This window comes from Protomyctophum parallelum (assembly GCF_964188405.1).
Source record: "Protomyctophum parallelum genome assembly, chromosome: 2".
NCBI lineage: Eukaryota > Metazoa > Chordata > Actinopteri > Myctophiformes > Myctophidae > Protomyctophum > Protomyctophum parallelum.
The window spans coordinates 1615261-1631794 of NC_139699.1; the positions used below are offsets into that span (position 1 = coordinate 1615261).

General features: G+C 40.9%; 2 protein-coding genes across 2 annotated transcripts in view; both read left to right on the forward strand.

Annotated features, from left to right (window-relative positions):
• Window positions 1-3807: 3807 nt before the first annotated feature.
• LOC310877163 (UDP-glucuronosyltransferase 2C1-like) lies at window positions 3808-8452 on the forward strand (the record flags this gene model as incomplete). Its single annotated transcript, XM_083790900.1, has 2 exons — window positions 3808-4971; window positions 7763-8452. The coding sequence occupies 2 exons, from the start codon at window positions 3808-3810 to the stop codon at window positions 8450-8452; spliced, it is 1854 nt and encodes a 617-aa protein (XP_083647026.1).
• Window positions 8453-12535: 4083 nt separating this feature from the next.
• Window positions 12536-16534, forward strand: part of LOC310854433 (neuroplastin-like) — a 71175-nt gene continuing 67176 nt past the window's right edge. The window contains exon 1 of the mRNA XM_083759082.1: window positions 12536-12900. Within this exon, the coding sequence (XP_083615208.1) occupies window positions 12822-12900 (79 nt within the window). The 5' untranslated portion in view covers window positions 12536-12821. The remainder of the gene's footprint in view (window positions 12901-16534) is intronic.

The following is a 16534-nucleotide window of genomic DNA, read 5'->3' on the forward strand; positions in this document are numbered from 1 at the left end:
ATATGTCAATCCTTGTGACACACACCCCCCATGGTGAACCCGCCCATCAAACGGGTTAAAGGCACACACAGGCAGAAATGGCTCCTTCAGTTATTATCAAATAACATTTCTATAGTGAAATTTACATGAACATGTATTCTGGAATAATGAGTATTATATGGTTGATATGACATTGTATGAAAACCCTGGGCATTTAATTTAAATAAATAATTAGTTTATTACAAAAACTGTAATTAAAGGCAGGCAGTTAATACTGTTTATTCTTTTGGCTGGGTATAGCCTTGAAATGAATGGCAAACACTGTACATTACTATGAGCATTGTCTCGCTGATCTGATCATCTTAACCACATCAGTGGAAAAAGTATATAGGGTTTACGTGGTTAAAACTCTCTTGGAATATGATTTCAGTTTGAATCAAGAGCACAAAATGGTAGTCATGATTCAAACTATAGATAAAAATATAATATTCATAGACTATGACTATGATAGACTATAATATTCATTTTTCAGCATGCACACATAAGTTCAGTGGTAATTAACAGTAGTGGAAAGTAAGTACATTTACTCAAATACTGTACTTTTGAGGTACTTGTCTTTTACGTTACTGTAGAATTTCCAATTTTCTAAACATTTATGTCTACTCCAATACATCTCAGAGGCTTTGTACTTTTACTACACTACAATTATTTGAAAACATTAGTTTCTAGTTACTTTGTAGATTTTGATTATTATTACAAACATAATAGTACATAATACATACTATCATCTACAATCACGCAACACGTTGTGATTCAATGTATTGTGTGCTTTTAGATAAGTAACAGTAATATAAGCACAGTAACAGTAATAGTACTGTAAGAGCCATTTGAGCCACCATATTGTTTCTAGGTTTCATTGTCAATTTGCCAATCAAGGTTGCCATAGTTACAGGGAGAGAGGGTATTTAACCCTCGACCTAATCAGTCTTGCAGGTGTTGCCAGTGGCAGAGGTAAACCAGTTTTTGACTGTTCTGTATCCTGTGCGTTTGACAGTTTATGTTTATTTATTTTGTATTTAGAACAAAAGTATAGGACTTTGGACTATAATAAATATAATTTAATATGAACTCAGCGAACGTTTGGATTGCAATTATTTCGATCACACGTCTGAACTTCCTCGGCAACCAAGGACTTGGGCTCTACAGATACTTTACTCTAAAGTGAGTACTTTTTCCACCACTGGTAGAAGTAGTTTTCATGAAAAAAATCTAGGCTACTTTGCAGTAGGCCTAGGCCTACCTTTTGGAACAATAAGACACTTTGTTATTGTTCCAAGAGGTACAATGCAAAAGTTGATTATTTTCATGAAAACTACTACAGAAACATTATGGGGTCATAACCTGCCAAAGGCAGTGAGCAGCAGCACTGATGTTAAAGCACTAAAAAAACAATAATGTACTGTAATTCTGATAAACCAGGAAAGCAACTGTCATTTTCAGATTTTAACATTGGCTATTCAAAAATAGCAAATCTACAAGCTCCCATCGTGGCACTTCTTCTATTTTTGAACTTGTTGGTACAGTACCATGCTCATTCTGGTTATTGATGTTGCTGCTCGTAGCATTCCGGGGTGTAGAACGCATCCACAGACCTCTTTAGGACAGGCTTCTGTGTCCAGCATTCACAGCCATATATTATAGGAGAACATATTCTACGGTCACACAGACGCTGAGCTTTATATGTGGGGGGAGGTTGGACTTCCAAACACTGGCCATGCCATTAAGACGAGCCCTCCATGCAAGTGCTTTCCTTACTTTCTGTCTAATTGATACATGAGCCCAGCAGGTATTTGAAGTCACCTCTAACAGTAACAGGAGGCAGGTGTGTGGTCCAGAATGATGTTCTATAGGTGATGATCACCTCAGTGTTCCTGGCGTTTAGCCCAAGACCAACTTCTATCTCACAGACACAGTCACACGCATGCACTGCAACAGGTAGACCATCCTTTGCAGGTGGTCGCTAGGCAGAGTTAAAGAATCAAGCGTTTAGACCAGGACCAAGACGAGAGTTTACTTGATGCTAGCTCAGCTGCCTGGAAGGACCCAACAGAGAACTGGTTCTAGTCCTAATTAGTTAGTGCTTGGACATACTGTAGGGTTCTGTGGTGCTTGACTGGAAACCACCAGAACCCTCTAAAAACCTGTTGTCAGGTGACAGTTAAGACTCATTTGGAAACTTCGCAGTAGGCCTAGGCTTAAGGTAAAATACACTGTTTTGGACAGAAGGTTTTTCTTTTTATAAATACTACATTGTCTTTACATATCGACCTGTTATAGTCTTTTTTTGCCCATCCTCCTGGTTTACCGTTAGAGTGGTTTAAGGCCTGGGGCTCTGGCCTTTAACACTGAGCAAAGATATGCTGACTCATCTTTGGTGGCAGTAGGGCTGAAAGACAGTTGAACGTATACCTGAGTGGCCATGGCGAGTGTCAACATAGATATACTGTAGATATAGAGTATACATTTGGCACAATTTGTAACGTGAACTTTTTTGATAGACAAGGGAAACACAATCATAGGTTTAATGGTTGAGGCCTTGATTCATACAAATTTTAACTTTAATTACTAAAACACTATATGACTTCCATACTACTTATGTTACTACATGAGTGTTATGTTAAGAAAAGTTAACCTGTGTTAACCCTGTGACTGTTTCACAATCACAGGGACACACACAACTTTGAACTTTACTAGGAAAGATTTACAACTGTTATCGCAGCGTATTGACGACAAAACATTAGTTTTTGGTTTAATCGGTGGACTTTCAATATCTGTAAGTACATTTTTGTTAAATGTTGTCAAATGTCAGCTCAGCTGAAACAATCTACATTGTCCAACCGGTTTTTAGGGGGTTCTGGTGCCTGGATCCATGGATTGAGCACAAACTTGTTTAGTTCAGTGTATTTGATCACCTCCATGTCAGACTGTTCTCCTTTAGTTCAGTGTATTTGATCACCTCCATGTCAGACTGTTCTCCTTTGCTATTACCACGTGCAGAATTATGAGAATTGTCTCAGACAATTCTTCTTGCATCTCCAAAAATAAATATCTACAGTAACAAGTAGTAAATTGAATGTTGCTGATGGGCAGAAAAATGGGCATTGTCAGTGAGAATTAGTTAATTCCAATAGATGCATATACATCAGAACATAACAGGATTGTAATCATTGGAAGCTAAATGCTATTTCAGTGCTCAGTCTAAACTAACTCCCCAACCCAAGTCAGTAATATTGCATGAACATTTTAATCTTATAGTGTCTCTGACTGTCTACTTTTGATATCACACTACACATCATTATATATTGAAACAATTTCAACCTTTTAGAGATATTACATATATATGTCTTTGCTTGAAACTATAGGTAAGCGATGGCATGGCAGCTATGGAGGACAGTTTGCCTCCTTGTGACATGTTTAATGGTCCTCTGGCCATTCTGCCAAGGAGGTAAGATTCTGGTTGTTCCGATAGAAGGAAGTCACTGGGTGAACATGGATATCCTGGTCAAAGCTCTACACTCGAAGGGACACTCCATTACAGTGGTGAGGACAAATCAAAGCTGGTACATCAAAGAGGAATCCACCTATTATGACTCAATCACTGTGCCAGTGGCTGAAGCGGTCAATGAGGACTTTGTGAACTCAATTGTTGACAAACTGCTGGATATAGAAAGAGGCAAAAGCTCTGCATTGAATCTTTTTTATTTGGAAATGATGGCACTTGATTTCCTCACAAGTATTCCCAGGATGATTTGTGAAATGACTCGAAACATGTTCGAAAACACAGATTTGATGAATGACATTAAGGAGAGAAACTATGATTTAGTTCTTACTGACCCGGGATGGGCGGGTGGTACTTTGTTGGCTCATTATTTAAAGCTTCCTCTTGTCTACAATGTGCGATGGGTAACCAATGGGGAGGGACATAGGAACATTGCACCCTCACCTTTATCTTATATCCCAATGAATATGTCAGGATTATCAGACAAAATGAATTTTGTACAAAGAGTTAAAAACATGCTTTTCTATTTTCTAAATCAAGCTGAAAATATATTTTTAATCAATCCAGTATATCAGGCTTTTTGCGACGAGTTCTTTGGACCAGAAGTCAAATTCACTGAGTTGATGCAGGGGGCAGACCTGTGGCTTATGAGAGTTGACTTTGTGTTCGAGTTCCCTCGCCCCACCATGCCTAACGTTATCTATATGGGAGGATTCCAGTGCAAACCTGCTCAACCTCTTCCTCCAGACCTGGAGGAGTTTGTCCAGAGCTCTGGGGAACATGGAGTCGTCATCATGTCTCTGGGGACCTTTATCAGTGGACTGCCCACTGACATAACGGATGAGATAGCTGCCGCATTTGCCAAACTACCTCAGAAAGTCATCTGGAGGCATAAAGGGGACAGGCCTGCTACTCTGGGGAACAACACGTTAATGCTTGACTGGATGCCACAAAACGATCTTCTGGGACACCCAAAGATAAAGCTATTTGTGGCCCATGGAGGTACGAACGGGGTTCAAGAGGCCATCTATCACGGAGTGCCTGTTGTGGGTCTCCCGCTGTTCTTTGACCAATACGACAACCTGCTGCGTCTCAAAGAGAGAGGAGGCGCGATTGTTCTCTCGATGGCCACAGTGGACAAAGATAACAACTTCCTGGAGGCATTACAGGAGGTCCTCCATGAGCCCTCCTACAGGATGAACATGCAGAGGCTCTCTAGGCTACACAGAGACAAGCCAATGGAGCCACTGGACAGCGCCATCTTCTGGATAGAGTTTGTTATGAGACACAAAGGTGCCGCTCACCTCCGCACAGAGTCCTACAGAATGCCCTGGTTCTCGTACCACTCTGTAGATGTCATGTTGTTTTTAGTAACAGTGGTGCTGCTTGTTATGGTTCTATTTGCTGCTCTAATCAAGTGTGTATGTGTCAGGGTATGTTTCAGAAGAAAGATTAAATCTGACTAATTGAGAAGAAGTTGTTGGTAGCCATTTGAACCTTTTGACTATATCCTTAGCAAATCATTATAGTAAAATAGAAATATTATAATTTGGTTATTATCAAATAACATATTGCTATAGTGAAATTTACACACAAACATGTAGGCTAATGTAATCAACAGACACAACTTTTGTTTGTTTTATACACATGTGCAAAAACCTTAAAATAAGAAATTCTGGAATAATGAGTATTATATGGTTGATAGGACATTGTATGAAAACCCTGGGCATTTAATTTAAATAAATAATTGGTTTATTACAAAAACTGTAATTACAGGCAGACAGTTAATACTGTAACTGAAAATGTTTCTTTTTTGGCTGGGTATAGCCTTGATATGAATGGCAAATACTGTACATTACTATGAGCATTGTCTCGCTGATCTGATCATCTTAACCACATGAATCCTGGTGTTCCTATTCTAGGCATGTCACAATATGTGATCATTCAGCAAGAAATAGCAGATCTACACGCTCAACACATTGCAACACACAACAATGTGAGATTGTAGATTGGCAATTTTCGGGCGAAGAGATTTAGTGCAGAGGGAAAAAAGGAGGGGACAAATATAGAACCCTTAGGCACCCCAGTCGACAGAGTATATATAGGGTTTACGTGGTTAAAACTCTTTGAATCAAGAGCACACAATGGGAGTCATGATTCAAACTATAGGTAAAAATATAGACTATAATATTCATTTTTCAGCATGCACACATACGTTCAGTGGTAATTAACAGTGGTGGAAAGTAAGTACATTTACTCAAATACTGTACTTTTGAGGTACTTTTACGTTACTGTAGTATTTCCAATTTTCTATACTTTTGTCTACTCCAAATATTGTACTTTACTACACTACAATTATTTGAAAACGTTAGTTTCTAGTTACTTTGTAGATTTTGATTATTATTACAAACATAGTAGGCTACATTAACCACTTCAACCATATTTTAACTTTGCCTACCGGAATTTGAAAATACTACATCTACAAGCACGCAACACATTGTGATGCAATGCATTGTGCGCTTTTAGATAATGAGTACTTTTCGTACTAATATTTTATGCCAATACTTTTGTATATTTACTTGTAAAATACTATTTCTACATTGCAGTATTGATAGCCTACATTTACTTAGTACAACAAATGTAGTACTTTTCCCACCACTGGTAATCAACCTCCAGCATTGGCTGCATTGGCCCTATAAGAAGTAGTGTTTTCCACTTCTCAACATAAAATATAAAATGTATTGTTCATAAAGGACTTGAAACATGTAGATTTGTTTCCAAATGTAATCTATGAAAGTCATGCTCCCCAAGCCTACTTGCTAGTTTTGCCATTTATCCTACTCATTTAACCACATGAACCCTTAGCATCCCTATTCTGGGCATTTCATAATATGCAAAAATAAACAGTTTGACAAATGGTCAAACATTTGGCAAAAATAGCAGATACACAAGCTCACAATGCAACACATTGCGATGCACTGTGAGCTTCTAAATCATTCGCTATTTGACATACAATGCAGTGTATGGTTTAAGTGGTATTGAAAAGCAAATGTTCTACTACAGTGAAGTCAGACAGACAGGTATGCCGCATATTTCCTGAATGATAAGGCACATCTTAAACCATATAAATCTGCAGCTCTAGAGAGAATATTACAACAACAACATTCAACATTCTTAAAAGAAATAGATTAGTTCCTTTGGATGTGAAAGGGTCAACCATACCAGAGATCTCTTGGAGTGGAGAAACGTAAAAAAAAAGGCACTTATTTACAAAAGTCTTGAAACATGATGACAATCCATTCAGCATTATTTACAAGTACAATAGTCTGTTCCTGCGAGGTAAAGCCTGGATGAGATTCCACTGATGGAGCAGGGCAGGGCAGAGCTTGGTGTCCCGGCCATTAGCTTGTCCTGATCATATTAAGCTCTGTTTCGTTTGCATCCCGCATCATCTCCGCCTCTTGTTGGCAGCTTTCTCTGATTACATATACTATGAGTCCCACACAGATGAATATCAGGAGGATTATGCCTATAACCTGCAACACAAAATACACAGTTAAGCAGTGGTAAATATTACCTGGGGACGGGATTGATAAAGACAAAACTGAATGAACCACTTGGACCATGCATGCCTATTCTGGGATGAAAATAGCGTGTTGTGAACTGTGTTGTGAAGATCGGCTATTTTTGGTGAGCGGTACAAGTTGCAACTACAGTTGCAAGTACAGTTGCAACTCAGGTTAGACTAGAGGGTTTAAATCGTGATATATATATAATCCCACGGTTTTTGTACCCCATTCAGTGTCACTTGTCTAATGTAATCCTGGGCGCTACACTCCCTCTGCCAACCTGGGGAGAGAAACGGACTGCTTCCTACAATGCATGAGGTGTCCAAGCCGCCTCTTTTCACCTGACGGGGGGGAGTTTCCCCGGTTGGATGTAGCTTGTGGAAGGAACACGTTATTTCAACCAGTTCCTTTCGCCTCCATCAGGCACCCTGGCTGGCCAGGGGGAGACAGTATAGAGACCAGGATTACTTCATGTTACTGTGGGGGTACCTACCCTAGGGTAAATTATGATATAGTAGGCAAATCTGTATGGGTGCTCACTGCTCAGAAAACAGAAATCTGTATGGGCGCTCAGAAAACAGAAATCTGTATGGGCGCTCCGAAAACAGAAATCTGTATGGGCGCTCAGAAAACAGAAATCTGTATGGGCGCTCAGAAAACCGAAATCTGTATGGGCGCTCAGAAAACCGAAATCTGTATGGGCGCTCAGAAAACCGAAATCTGTATGGGCGCTCAGAAAACAGAAATCTGTATGGGCGCTCAGAAAACAGAAATCTGTATGGGCGCTCAGAAAACAGAAATCTGTATGGGCGCTCAGAAAACAGAAATCTGTATGGGCGCTCAGAAAACAGAAATCTGTATGGGCGCTCAGAAAACAGAAATCTGTATGGGCGCTCCGAAAACAGAAATCTGTATGGGCGCTCAGAAAACAGAAATCTGTATGGGCGCTCCGAAAACAGAAATCTGTATGGGCGCTCAGAAAACAGAAATCTGTATGGGCGCTCAGAAAACAGAAATCTGTATGGGCGCTCAGAAAACAGAAATCTGTATGGGCGCTCAGAAAACAGAAATCTGTATGGGCGCTCAGAAAACCGAAATCTGTATGGGCGCTCAGAAAACAGAAATCTGTATGGGCGCTCAGAAAACCGAAATCTGTATGGGCGCTCAGAAAACAGAAATCTGTATGGGCGCTCAGAAAACAGAAATCTGTATGGGCGCTCAGAAAACAGAAATCTGTATGGGCGCTCAGAAAACAGAAATCTGTATGGGCGCTCAGAAAACCGAAATCTGTATGGGCGCTCAGAAAACAGAAATCTGTATGGGCGCTCAGAAAACAGAAATCTGAAAACACTTTTTACATTTACAACACAATGCAATGGAAAACCCTGTCATTTCTTTTTTGTAAATGAATGGCCTATAGCCACTTGATCATACTACAGCAGAGCATCAAACATACCACAAGACACAGCGTGAAGTGAAGCAGTGTGTTTTGAGCTTGTAGATCTGCTATTTTTTTAATTAGAATCCTGAAAAGTAACAGTTTTGGACATAACGGTATGCGGTTTCCACCCGACAAACTAGTTACTGTACACACAACAACCTTACGTCAATGCTTTCTCTTTGTGGTCCCAAAATCGAATGCAAACTACTCTAGGCATATGTTTACTTTGACATTCACCTGTATTGACAAGAACACATGGCAGCAAACTTTAGTTGCCTAGGTCATTTCAATAATACATTTTCCCAAATAAATACACGCTCACAGCACACATAGATAAGAGTTCTCTAAATGATAACAGTCTTATTCAGAATTTATTTAATGGCAGCAACATTGTAATATGCAAGGGTTGATAATGGTGCATATTCTAATGGGATAGAGGTCCTTCAAAGTTCACACACTGTTGTGTACCCAGTTTAAGTGCTCAGTACAATGGACAATGGTTCGATCCATTCTGGATCTTCGTAATCTTCCAGGTGGCATGCAGCATTGTTGAAGTGAGCTAGCAATAATCAGTGGGAGCATAGCCTAATTGTTAGCAGTGTGTGGACTTCATGTTATTTTTGTTGATCTATTGTTTCCCTGCACCCGGACACTGCAGTGGATGTGCATGCACTACTTCTCTCTTCTCTAGAGGTGCTTCATCCCCCTGACTCCCCTGAAAATAATGTACAATAAGCTGGGAGAATATTGAACTTACCTGAGAGAAAACGAATAACTGTTGCGAGCGGATCATGAGTTCTTGAGCTGTGACGTCTCCCTCACTAGTTGGCTCACACCATTTCTGCGGAGCTGCCTTGTCAACAAGCACAAATCTGCCTTTCCAGTCTGTCATCGCACAAGCAAAGTACTGGCCGTCGAGGAATAGTAGAATCAGCCAAACGATAGCGGGAACAAAACTGGAGAGGGACACAGTTTTCCTGCACCACACTTCACATCTGCATCCTTGGATGATCTGCATCAGGGTAAAGGCCATGACAGCCGGAATGATAAAGAAGGCAGATGAAAACACTCCGTTCCATGTAGGACTGCAAGGACACTCAAACTCCAGCTCCACAAGCTTCTCTAGTCCCATGAGGATGAAGCCGAAAGCCACGTTTGACACCACAGGACTGTTGCTAAGTTCATTTTTCAGCCTGGTAAGCCATTGTTGTCTACTTTCCATACTAGATTGACCAAAAAAGTGGAATAGTAGAGGTAAAAAGCCCAACAGAGTGTCCACCGTTGTGAACACATTGGCTCAACAGTTAAGTGATGCGTAATTAACACATCCAGGGGTAAGTTTTTCCCCTCGGGCGAAATGCCACACTTCCACTCTCATTGGTTTCGAACAAAGGAGGGTGTGCCGTGTGCTGTGACATCTTCTCAGCCGATTGGCTCGCGTAGGGTTTCAGGTGGGGTTACATTTTAAACGCGGCGTCCCACAGACAAACTGGAGGGAACATTGTTCTGCTACTGAGCAGAAACCAGCCCTTTACAATTCCTCTCTGACATGAAAACATGGCATGCTTATATTACCTATACTGCATAGAATAGTGATCGAGTCAGAAGTTAGAACTATACAGTTGCAGGTACAGTAGTATAGGTCTACAACATTTTGGAATCAAACAAAATGGAATGAAGGACTTTTTTCTTTCTTTTTTTTAATACCATAAATGTATAGGTTAAGCATTGCAATATTATATCTATATATATATATCTATTACAAGCACATCCCAGTTTAATGCCACTACATCAGAGGTAACATATATGGTAACATATATTTTGAAGTGCATCTTGTAACACTGTTGGAAGTATAGGCCTATGCTACTGTATAATTTATTTGACTTGTGTTGCTGCGATTGACCACATGAGGTCACCCATGTAGCAGCAGCAGCACACACTGTTTCTACAAGGGATTATAGGAGGCCATGTTAGGATATTATGTATTGGATGAGATACAGTCCTGGCTTCAGATCCAAACCCAGCCCTGTGTTGTGACGGGTCTTAATCTACAAAATGAGCTCAGAGAGCTCAAGAGTTTCTCCATAATCTTAGCCTACTCAAAACTGGACATTGATTTAGTTGTCAGGTATAGTAGCCTATAGCAGACTGACGAGATGATATTGAATACAGATTTTGTTGTGTGCGTCATAATTTCAAAAGATAGAGCATGCACATTGACTCTGGTAATCAGGTGCAGGACAAACTACAGGAGATCAGCATCAACAATAACCAATAATAAAATCCCCAACATTGTTAGACTCACACTATGTTTATTGCTAAATCAATGTTTTTAACACCTAAGGATCTTCATCAAGATAAATCATGGAGGTGTTGATAGATTTATGGGCAGTGTTTACCCAATGTAACTCACTAGTGGCTATGAGCACAGTGGTACTTGGTATGTAGGACAATATACTTTGCTATTAACTTATGCTCATGACTATGTGTCATTTACACAGCTTGTGTGATATATGGAACTATTGTATTGCAGGGGAAATATATTGTTTAAATATATAACAGGAGTAGGCCTATAAATTATTATAATTATATGTCTGTAAAGTTTGGTGTCAGAACTATAGGATATCTATTCCCATTTGCCTTGTATATTTCCTAGACTAGCTGAATCAAATTAAGCATATTACATTTTTAAACTATATGAAACTAATTTAAAGTATGTGCTCTGCAGCACTGCACTGTGCAGAATTGTACTAATATTATTTACATAACACTTGGGCGCAGATTGTTATTGTGCAAATTATGCACACTCCAGAAACATTGATCCATGCATGGCAATAATTGTATGATTTTTTTTGTTAAAGTATACTATTTATAAACAGCCTCGACAACTGCTGACAACACAATTTGATTTGTTTTGTTCATTTTTAGAACATGGCTTCAGGCTATGAAATCCGAAATTGCTCAGCTGAGTGACGTTGTGAACGCAGTGTCTAGAGTTATTCTTGGCTCAACTTTCTTTCTGCAGCAAAGCAAATAATACCAACCAAAACATTCTCTGGAAAAACTAAACCACCACTGTCATGCGCCAGCTGGTGATGCGATCAGAATCGATCACCTGCAGCCAAGACCGTACATTCCCTTGACAAAAATCATGATGGTGCCCTGGCGCCCCTCATATTCAATAGTCAAAAGGGATATTACTAAACCGTGATGGGGGTTTGAGGTTGCAATGTCGTGTTTATGTGTGCGTTTGTGCGCTCTAGGAGTAGGGGCACGGACGGTCATGAGCGCGCATTGCCTTACCATCATCATCAGATTCATCTCTGCAAACGGACAACCTTGCCCACTCCTTTTGCGTACAGTCAGGACACGACGAGACGGGGATAATGTGCAGGGCACACATTACATTCTAGTGTGCATATTTTAAGCATCACTTACTTTCGCCGTGATTATTTTTGTCCACGGGGTGACCGTGACGCGTTGCCTGTGCGTCCATGATGCGCATACGTGTGCGCACACCGTGGACACCTCGATCGAAAGGACCTTTCCTCCTCCGGGGTGGAAGAGCCTGTATGTGTTCCCATACCGGGGATGGGCGTTCGCTCGCGCTGTGATTGGCTTAGCCGCGTTGTCAGGCAACCGCTAGCTCTAAATTCTCTACTACAGTATTATGACCAACCACGCACACATCATGCACAGAAGTCACAGACCAATCTGGGCAAATGGGCAATGACCAAAACACATAAAGATACAATAAAATGCCCTCTGACAAACTCGATCTTGCATTTTGGTTTCATATTATCGTCAGCAGTTCGTGCTGTTCTCTATATCCTATTTATTGCATTGCGGGGTTGTTGCCCGTGGCTGTTATTATCATCATCCAATCACAGCGCGGTCCATCCCTATGGGCTATGGGGCAAATAGACTCTATATCCTTTCCTCCGCAATTTGTGACCAAGGAGGCTCCTTCAGCCTATGGCCCCGCATCGGCATCCCTGAGCCCCTGGCCTCGTCCCGGACCATTCATTCATCACAATCTGTCGAGGTCTTTTTTTATCCAGAGATTAAGAGGGGGGGGACATTATCAATAGAAAAAGAAGAACAATTATAATAATTTTCGATCCTCTGCTGACAATTTGACAAACTCGGTGTTATGTTTTTCCCGTTTTTATAATTCCCACGATCATTAAGGCAATCTCCCTCCCACATTCGTCCCCGTCCTGCCGAGAGAGACCTCGGCCGGCTGGTCCTCCTAAACCCCCAACAAGAAAGAATGCATCCGGACGCAGTGATGCTGCTGCCGCTGGTCCTCTGTGGAAACTTGATGCTACCTTTCAGCTCGGCTCAGAACGGTAAGAAATGAATAACATCGTCATGTTGGTCGTGGCATTTATTATTATTATTATTATTACCAGCCTGCAGCGCAGCAGTATGTGTGACTATGTACTGTAGTATGTGACTTGTTGTGACCAGATTTAGTCTGCAGGACCGACTGTGTCAAACGACCGTTTAGATTTACACTTGCACACCTTGACAGTCTGACAGACCAGATGCAGGCCAGCCCAGAGTTAACTTGCACCCCAACAACATATGATATCTGTTTAGTGTTTACATGGCTGTTCACATGAGTATTTGTTTTTTGACCGCGTATTCCTGCAGACATGCAAGTGATGTTCTGACTGACACTGTGCAAGGATAAAGGAAAAATGGGATAAAAGACTCTTACTAGGCTGAACACTATAATAGTGTCATGTCATGTGACATGTGGCATTTATATGACAAAATGACAGTTTCATTTGACGACCACCAATGTCCACCATGCCAGCTGGTGAAAACAATTAAGGCAACAGTGTGCCATGGATATACAGTACTGTCTTTTCCTGACTGGGTTGGGTACCACAGAGGCATCATGACCAGACTAGCCTGCATGTCATGGACTGCTGGTGAACTCATGCCAACCTTGAGCCGACTACAGCTTGTCCCACACGCGCATGTCCCACACATGGTTGTCAACCTTTCCTGGCTGGATCCAGGGCTCAAGGCCCACTCGGAAATCTCAAAAGTGTTCGCGGTACACTCATTTAACACAGCAGAAGTGGTCAGATGGGTGGGCCGCGTGCATGTCCAGAGCATGTTCGTTTATTTTCATGATAAGTCAAAACCGATTGTGAGAGAATTATCATTCAAATCTTATAGTTTGGGACCAATTATTTGGGGGGCCCAGTTGCAATATCATCACGGCCCGCCAGGTTGAGGAGCACTGCCATACAGTGTAATGATGAGCCTGTTCTCTGGGACCAATATTGATTGACAGATACTCTACTGTACATTTCTGCACATTCTGTATATAGCGTGCCATGCTCCTTGTAATGTCGGATTCACACTTGACACATACTGTATATATAGGCCCCTACTGTATTGCAAAATTGGCTATTTTATTGTAGGTATAATGCAGAAGTCATTTTACAGAAACACCAGGAAAGGAAAGCAACGGAAAGGGGGGTATTTTTTGTCACAGTGCATTTGCACATACGGGACATTAAATGTCCCGTATAGAAGACAAATTTTGTCTTCTAAACCATCCTAACTATATTTGCAGCAGTGGGTGCTATTAATACAGCGCCTGGGTGGGAAGCATGTCTATGCACCTTTTCCTCTTGTCAAATATTACAAACAACCAACCTACTGTATATTGAAGTGTGTAGGTGGATTCTTGCCAGGTAATAAGACATCCATTGATTCTGTAATGAACCTGCATATCTTGCTGTCGGACATGCAACCTCGATCCCATCGACAAATTTTAACTTTTTGTGTTTCTTTGTAAATTAATGCCCTGGCCTACTTCATCATACTACAGCGTCGCGTCACTCAAAAGCAGCAAAAGCAGCAGATACATTAAAGCTCAAAACTGACGTGTCCTGAACTTGTAGATCTGCTATTTTTATTAAATTGAATGAAAAGTAACATGAGGTTTCCACCCAACAGCGACGGCGATATATACAAACATTACTAAAACAGTTTTTGAATAGTTACGGTCTGTAATTATTAAAACACACATGACTTGATGCAACTAAATGTCAATGTCATGCCTCTGTGGATTGTTGCCCATATACCCTCTGATATGACATGTCTCTGACATCACATTCTGGTGAATCACATCACCTAGAGGGTTTATTTAAATACCACAGCACAGAGCAACATTCAAGGTCCTTTACCAGAATGCTTCTGGATTTAGTTTTACCACTGAAATTGTTAATTGTTAAAAAATTTAGACCAGTATTGTAGCTACTCCTAGGAAAGAAAAAACAATGTGCAACACCTTTATTTTATGGGGGATGGCAATGAGGATGACATTTGTGAGTGAGGACTTATTTACATAGAGTAGCTGGATGACTGTGAGAAGCTGCATATGCCCTTAAATGAGATGTAAACTAGAAACAAAAACATATAAGCAAACAGCCTTTGGCATGCAGTACTTCTCCGGAGTAGGCTACAGTTGAGGTCTGTTACTTTCTTAGCTTACGCATGTTTCATGATAAATGCTTTTTTGTATTCCCATGCTTTTTGTTCTTGCTTAATGTAAGTCGCTCTGGATTAAGAGCGTCTGCTAAATGCCTAAATTGTAAATTGTAAATTGAGGTCAAAATGGTTTATTTGTGGTGCAGGGCACATCACTTAAATCAAATGTATGAAAGGAACCGACATTCCATTAGACATTTCATAGCTTTGTTAACAGAAGATTGTAATATGTTTATGTTTGCAATGTACAGTAGCTACTATATCAAAATCTCAATAACCTTTTTGTGTTGACAAACCGATAAATTACCACTGGTCTTTACTAGAGATCTTTAGACCATGTCCATCACAGCTTTACATTGGGATATTTGTACACATAATATGAGTCAAATCGACAGATTTAAATTATGGTTTGAGAAGGTTATTCTATAAGTAATGAATGTTCATCATACCATAGTTATTTACAGTAATTGAATGAAGTTTGATGGATAACCCCATTTTACCCACCAAGTTTTGATGCGTTTGTATGAGTAATTCTGATGCGATATTACCAGTTTAACACCATATTGTCAGGCACATCACCAAACAGACAGCACATGCAGCAACAGCTCACACATCCTCACCAGTGGGGGAGTGAAAATGAGCTGAAATACCAAACACCATGCAGTTATGTAACAAAACATATTCCTTGCCTTCTGCTCCTACATCTATGTAAGCCACTTATACTTTGTCATACACCATGGAATTTGTGCCTGTCTACAATCTTACAGTGCATAGAGTGTGTAGGTCACAACGCAATGCGTTGTGAGCTTGTAGATCACAAGATCTTGTGATCACATGAATTGTGTAGAATAGATCTTGTAGACCAAGAATACCGGTAGGTATGCCAGGGTTAATGTGGTTAATTCGTCTACCAGTTGAAGTGAAGGTGCACACACATGCATGAGCACATGCTTTGATCTTCACATCTGGACAATCTTAAGTATATATTAAATTAATGAATGAAAAAGCCCATCTATTGTTGGGTAATAAATCTCAAGCAAGGGCATTCCAAACTCTTGCTCGGTTCCCAGTATGCACTACTGCTCACTCCCTGGGTGAGTACCCAGTATGCACTACTGCTCACTCCCTGGGTGAGTACCCAGTATGCACTACTGCTCACTCCCTGGGTGAGTATCCAGTATGCACTACTGCTCACTCCCTGGGTGAGTACCCAGTATGCACTACTGCTCACTCCCTGGGTGAGTATCCAGTATGCACTACTGCTCACTCCCTGGGTGAGTACCCAGTATGCACTACTGCTCACTCCCTGGGTGAGTATCCAGTATGCACTACTGCTCACTCCCTGGGTGAGTACCCAGTATGCACTACTGCTCACTCCCTGGGTGAGTACCCAGTATGCACTACTGCTCACTCCCTGGGCGAGTACCCAGTATGCACTACTGCTCACTCCCTGGGTGAGTACCCAGT